We start from the raw sequence: 6960 nt of genomic DNA on the forward strand, positions 1-6960 counted from the left end.
CAAGTAGAAAAATAGGAACCACCTTTGGTGGGAAGGTAACAGCGTTCCATGTGCCTTCGGCGTTTAATCATGCTGGCCACATGACCATGGAGACATCTTCGGACAGTGCTGGCTCTTTGGCTTTGAAACACAGATGAGCACCGCCCCCTAGAGTCGGGAACGACTAGCACATACTTGCAAGGGGAACCTTTGCAGAGGAGAGCCGAGGTGGCGCAGTGGTTAAATGCAGCACTGCAGGCTACTTCAGCTGACTGCAGTTCTGCAGTTCGGCTGTTCAAATCTCACCGGCTCAGGGTTGACTCAGCCTTCCATCCTTCCGAGGTGGGTAAAATGAGGACCCGGATTGTTGTTGGGGGCAATATGCTGACTCTGTAAACCGCTTAGAGAGGGCTGAAAGCCCTATGAAGCGGTATATAAGTCTAACTGCTATTGCTATTTACCTAAGTATAAGAATCAAGAGGTAAATCTAAGGGCCATTGTAATTTTGAACGGCCACTAAACAAATGGTTGTAAGTCAAGGACTAACAATAGTCCATTAATTTTTTTTGTCAGTCCTGTGAGTACAAAGTTCAAATGAAGATACCGGGGAGCCCTATATATATATAAACCCACTTTTTTCACAGCTGAATGAGTGATCTGATTCCATCTCAACTCTTCCTTTAATAACCTTCGTTTCTCTGTGTGTCTCTGCTTTTAGGCGACCGCTTGCGGCAGACGGAGAACCGCGCCACCCGTTGCAAAGTGGAACGCCTGCAGCTTTTGATGCAGCAAAAAAGGCTGCGCCGGAAGGCGAGGCGGGACGCCCGAGCCCCTTACCACTGGCTGCCCAATCGAAAATCTGGCCGCAACAGCAGCGTTTCCAGCGAAGGCAGCCTTGATCTGGACTTCGAAGATTCGGTTTGGAAACCCGAAGTCAAAGCGGACATGAAATCCGAATTTGTCGTAGCATAAAAAATAATAAACCTTGGGTAGGGGGAATGGCATCTTTTGGGGTGGGCAGGGTGGGGCCAAGGGAGTGTTGGAAAAAAAAAGAATCGAAAGACCATTTAGTAGTAATAATAATAATTATAATAATACATTTTTTGGTCCGTGAAGCAAAGTTTTTGGGTGCTTGAGTCTTAACACAAGACTGGATTGGTGTGGATTGCGTTGAGCGGACCTCGTCTTCAGCTGCACCGAAATGGATCAGCCCAGCCTTGGAACCGTATTTTCTATTTTCAAAACACACAAAAAAAAACTGTTCTGCTTTTATTTTAAGAACTGAAACAGCTTGGGGGGGCAAAGCAGGCGAGCGAGAGACAATTTGGAAAGCAAGACGGCAAACACACTTCTTGGGGTGGGCTTAACTTTGATTTCGGAGAGAAGAATCTTCAATGGCTGCCTTAGAAAAAAAAAAAATACCTGTAGAGGGAAAAGCCGGACCGATTGATCATGGATTGAACGGAGAGAGAGAGAGACAAAGACTTTTAACCTTCTGACTTCCTAATTCTTACGTTTATCATTGGGGATCGGAGGGCCGAAGAGGAAGGGGCGAACCCACCAACGGTTTGCGTGGGCTGAAAAGCTGCTTCCTCCCCCACCCGAGCATTGACAAAAGGGGGTGTGTGTTTGAAACTTGGAGGCCGGGGGGGGGGGGCGGGTTTGTCTTGGAACGCTTCCTCCTTTTTTTAAAACAAAAAAAAAATAATTATTTTTTATTTGGGTGACTTTTGTGTAATGGGAAGCGCTGTGCATTCTTCAGCCTAAGGGAGGGGCCCCAGTAGAGGGTGGGTGGGTAAAAGAAGAAAAAGAAAGAAAAGAAATGAGGGTGTATGCTTGTATGTGTGTTTGCACACCTCTTATCTGTGTGTGTTTCTTTCCCTTCCTGGATATATGTAGCATTTCTGAATTATTCTTGACCTGTCTGATCTCCCTTTAAGACCCCATTGCTCTCTCCTGCCCCTACTCACTTCCAAGGATGTTTTCCGCCACGGGGCATTTTAAAGCAATGTGACTCGTGCCAGGGGTGGGGGGGCTGGGACACCGAAACCCTCAAATTTTTGGGGGGGAGGGGTTTCTCAAAACGATGGAGGAGTGAGAGGGGATATGGAGTGGGGGACATAGGGTAAAAGAATACCTTATTCCTATCATTTGAGGGCTTCCTCTCTTCGCATTGTACAACGTGAATGCAAGATACTGCAAGGTTTTTTTAAAAGAAAATTCTGTGCATTAAAACGTAAGAGGGGATCCGATTTTGCCTGCTTTTTTTTTTTTTTTTTTTAAAGAACCACCGAAGTACGTTACGAGCTAGGCAGAGGGGAAATAAGATTTAAAACCTATCATTCTGTAGCACAGTGTTTCTCAATCTTGGGGACTTTAAGTCCCATGGACTTCAAGTTGCGAAGGTTAAGAAACACTACTGTAGCACCATTAGGCAGCTAGAAAGGTGGGGTTTTTTTATTAAAAAAAAAAGTTTGCGCTATTTCTGTTTTTGCCAACTGCACCCAAAAATCAACCCTAATATTTGGTCCCTTTGGTTCTCCCTGTGGCAGAATGCTCACCTGGCCCCCTTTTGTGTTTACCTCATCCATGTGGGTAGCTGCCGAGAGGGTTTTTCAATGCCTCTCTTTTTAGCCCCTAAAAAGGGCCTTCATCCTTGATCCTGCTTCCCGTAGCCTCCATGAAGAGACCCAGGCTTTCTGTCCATGCTCAGAGGCCATTTTGCCCCAAGGCATATACATTCACACGAATCCAAACTGCACCCTCTGGTTACAGAGACCAAGTCCTTGTTCTCATCCACTTTTTTTTTAAAGGTTTCTGTTTTTTTATTTTTAATTAAGGGACACAAAAGTAATGTCTGGAAACTTAAATGCTAGGGTGGTGTTTTTTTTTTATTTTAAGTTGCTGATTGACTTATGATCTGAGCCAGTAATTTTTCATAGGCAGTAGAAATTAGTTCTCATTCTTCTTTGCAGACCTAGCAACCACAAGTATGTTTGTGGATATATGTGTGTGTGTGTGTGTCTAATTTGAGCTTCAAAGAAAAGAGAATGTGGAGAATAACTTGGGATCATCCATAGATCCAACTTTTGAAATAAAAGATTTAATCTGCCAACTCCCATTTCTGTGGAAACCTAAGGAGGGAGGGTCCCTGGCTAAGCATCTCTGGGTCATGACGTGAATATAAACACATGTTTATAAAAATATCACAGCTCTCCCTGAAAAAAACGAGGCCAGAGGTTGTAATGGTGACTCATAGCTCGATCTTTGACCAATCATTTTTGACGACCACATTTCCCATGAATTTCTTTCTAGGTTCCGCAACCTACAATAAACTTAGATTTAAACTTAGATTTATGAGAAGAAGAGGTCACAATAACTTAGCTAGATCTCTCTACGAGCAAATAGGCAATTCCTGACTTGCCCGGTGGCCAACATCGTTGGGTGACTCAACCTTCTGGGTTGCGTTTTTTCACAATTGACCAGGGATGAAGCCTAGTACAAGTTCTCCATCGCCTCTTCTGTTAAACATCTGAGGCTTTTTTTTGATCCATCCAGCCATCCAGGCTGAAGAGAAAGGCAAGGACTCCTTTTCCAACACATGTTTTGGCTGCTTGAAAAGTTCAAAAGCTGGAAAATCCCCCCTTTTTTCTTCTTCTTCAGCCTTCTGTTCCATTTTGAGTTTTCATTACGTTGTCCAAGTGGATTTTGCAGACATTAAAACACGGGAAAACCATAGCGGGGGGGGGGGGATAACAGGCAGCGTTCCCTCTCCTTTTATCATTTTTCTCCTGCTTTGCTCCACTATCTCTTCAGGCAAACCTTTTCCATAGTTCAGGTAATCGAAGAAATATTGGGGTACAGGAGAAAAAGACATCTCCATCCGTAGCTAGCTTCATCCTCGGCCTAGGAGTTTGTAACACTACTAAGTACCCAATGTTAATTCCCCTTCCCCTTTAAAAAAAGGGGGCAGTCAAAACCAGAATAAATTCTCTAGCAAATGCAGTTTTTTAAAAGGTTTTCCTATCAATTACTCCACTATCTTCCCTCTCATCTGTTCTTACAAGCTCACAAACTAGTGCCAAATTTGCACCTGGTCTTGAAGTGATAATTTTTTTTCAGCAGTTGGTGCCTTAAAATCTGAGGCCAAGAGAGGCATTGTCAAAAAATAAAAAAAGAGTTCTCTTGGGAGGTTGCAGCTGGGATATTCTCATTTTTCCCCTTTTGGGGGGAAAAATGCACAAAACCTTTTGTAGCACAGTGGAAATATTCTTGCCTGTTCAAACTATGTCCTGTGTCCGTTACTTTTCATTCCCCCCCCCATCTGTCAATGAGATTTGCGATTAGAGACTAGTCAACTCTTCTGCTGCTTTAATAAGTTTATAAATTGTTTTAATTAAACTGGGTTTTCAGTCCATCATTCCATTTCATGGGGGCAGGGGAGGATAGGAGAGGGGGCAAACTTTGCATTTGAGTTTGGCTACAATTTTGCAGCATTTCATGGTTAGAAGTCAGGTTGAAGATACGGCCTTTTCTCCTTGAAAATTGATGACAATTCCAGAAACGAATACAATGGAAAGTTACCTGGCATTCTCCAGATGTGTTGGCCAGCTGCTCCAATGAGGTGCCTCAACACATCTGGATACATCCAACACATTTCGATGGACTGCAGAAGTGTTGGGGGAGAGCTCAACCAAATAAGATCTTGAAACAAATTTTGGGGTCCCTGCACGATGTCAGGTTGTTGCTTCCAAATGACTCCATTTATATTTCTCTGTTACAATAATACAATAGCAGAGTTGGAAGGGACCTTGGAGATCGTCTAGTCCAACCCCCTGCTTAGGCAGGAAACCCTATACCATTTCAGACAGATGGCTATCCAACATCTTAAAGACTTCCAGTGTTGGGGCATTCATAACTTCTGGAGGCAAGCTGTTCCACTGATTAATTGTTCTAACTGTCAGGAAATTTCTCCCCAGTTCTAAGTTGCTTCTCTCCTTGATTAGTTTTTCCACCCATTGCTTCTTGTTCTACCCTCAGGTGCCTTGGAAAATAGTTTGGCTCCCTCTTCTTTGTGGCAACCCCGGAGATATTGGAACACTGCTATCATGTCTCCCCTAGTCCTTCTTTCTATTAAATGAGACATACCCAGTTCCTGCAACAATTCTTCATATGTTTTAGTCTCCAGTCCCCTAATTATCTTTGTTGCTCTTCTCTGCACTCTTTCTAGAGTCTCCACATCTTTTCTACATCGTGGCGACCAAAACTGAATACAGTATTCCAAGTGTGGCCTTACCAAGGCCTTATAAAGTGGTATTAACACTCCATGTGATCTTGATTCTATCCCTCTGTTGATACAGCCTAGAACTGTGTTGGCTTTTTTGGCAGCTGCTGCACATGGCTGGCTCCTATTTAAATGGTTGTCCACTAGGACTCCAAGATCCCTCTCACAGTTACTACTATTGAGCAAGGTACCACCTATACTGTACCTGTGCATTTCGTTTTTGTTGCCTAAATGTAGAACCTTACTCTTTTCACCGTTGAATTTCATTTTATTAGATAGTGCCCAATGTTCAAGTTTGTCAAGATCCTTCTGTATCTTCAGCCTATCTTCTCGAGTGTTGGCTATTCCTGCCAGCTTGGTGTCATCTGCAAATTTGAGGAGTTCCCCATTTATTCCCTCATCCAAATCATTGATGAAGATGTTGAAGAGTACTGGGCCCAAAACAGCCTTGGGGTACCCTACTGCATACTTCCCTCCATGAAGATGCAGTTCTATTGAGGACTACACGTTGAGTGCGGTTGGTCAGCCAGTTACAAATCCATCTGGTGGTGATGCTGTCTAACCCACGTTCTTCTCCTTTGTCTACTAGTAGGCTATGGTCTACCTTATCAAATGCCTTACTGAAGTCCAAGTAAACTATGTCGATGGCATTCCTCTGGTCCACTAATTTTGTCACATTATCAAAGAATGCAATAAGATTAGTCTGGCATGATCTGTTTTTGACAAACCCATGTTGGCTTTTGGCTATTACTTTGTTTGCTTCTAGGTGTTCGCTAATCTGTTGCTTGATTATCTTTTCCAGAATCTTCCCTGATATTGAGGTCAGGCTGATAGGTCTGTAGTTTCCTGGATCTGTTTTTTTCCCCTTTTTTGAAAATAGGAACCACATCAGCTTTTTTCCCGTCCTCTGGTAGTTCCCTGGTGTTCCAGGATCTCTGAAAGATATAGTTCAGTGGTTCTGAGATCTCGTCTGCCAGTTCCTTCAGAACCCTGGGGTGTAATCCATCCGGTCCTGGTGATTTGAACTCGTCTAGGGTAGACAGGTGCTCACTTACCATTTTCTTCCCTATTTCAACTTGTGCTCCTAATCTGATTTTTGTGGTGCTGTTTTTGATAGGTTGGACTGTTATCCCTTTGTGTAAAGACAGATGCAAAACATGAGTTAAATAGTTCTTCTTTCTCCCTGTTGCTTGTCACCTTCTTGCCACTTTCTCCCAGCAATGGACCAATTGTTTCCTTAACTTTTTTTTTGTTTTTAACATGTTGGAAGAAGCTTTTATTTTTTTTTGTTATTTTTTACTTTTGTGACAAGCCTTTCTTCATTGTGAGCCTTAGCTTTCCTCCCTTCATCTTTACATGCTCAGGCTATTTGCTGATATTCCTTCTTAGTTATGTCTCCCCCTTTCCACTTTTTATACTTATCCTTTTTGTCTTTCAATTTGTCAGAGAGTTCTTTATGCAGCCATGCTGGTTTCTTTTGGGAGCTGTTACTTTTCTTCTTCATTGGTATTGTGCTAGACCGGGCTTTTGTAATCTCATTTTTCAAAATTTCCCAAGCTTCTTGAGTTGTTTTGCCCTTGAGGATTCTCATCCATGGAATTTTTCCCAAGCTCTCTCTAAGTTTATTGAAATGAGCTCTCTTAAAGTCCAAGACTCTCGTTTCACTTTGTTCTACTACTTGTGTTTGCATCATGTTG

General features: G+C 42.9%; 1 protein-coding gene across 5 annotated transcripts in view; it reads left to right on the top strand.

The window, feature by feature from the left end:
* MIDN (midnolin) overlaps positions 1-3726 on the top strand; it is a 46540-nt gene extending 42814 nt beyond the window's left edge. For all 5 annotated transcript variants that reach the window (XM_032221857.1, XM_032221543.1, XM_032221782.1 and 2 more), the window contains one exon: positions 698-3726. In XM_032221857.1, the coding sequence (XP_032077748.1) occupies positions 698-951 (254 nt within the window). In that variant the 3' untranslated portion in view covers positions 952-3726. The remainder of the gene's footprint in view (positions 1-697) is intronic.
* Positions 3727-6960: the final 3234 nt, after the last annotated feature.

Source organism: Thamnophis elegans, chromosome 1 (genome assembly GCF_009769535.1).
Source record: "Thamnophis elegans isolate rThaEle1 chromosome 1, rThaEle1.pri, whole genome shotgun sequence".
Classification (NCBI taxonomy): Eukaryota; Metazoa; Chordata; class Lepidosauria; order Squamata; family Colubridae; genus Thamnophis; species Thamnophis elegans.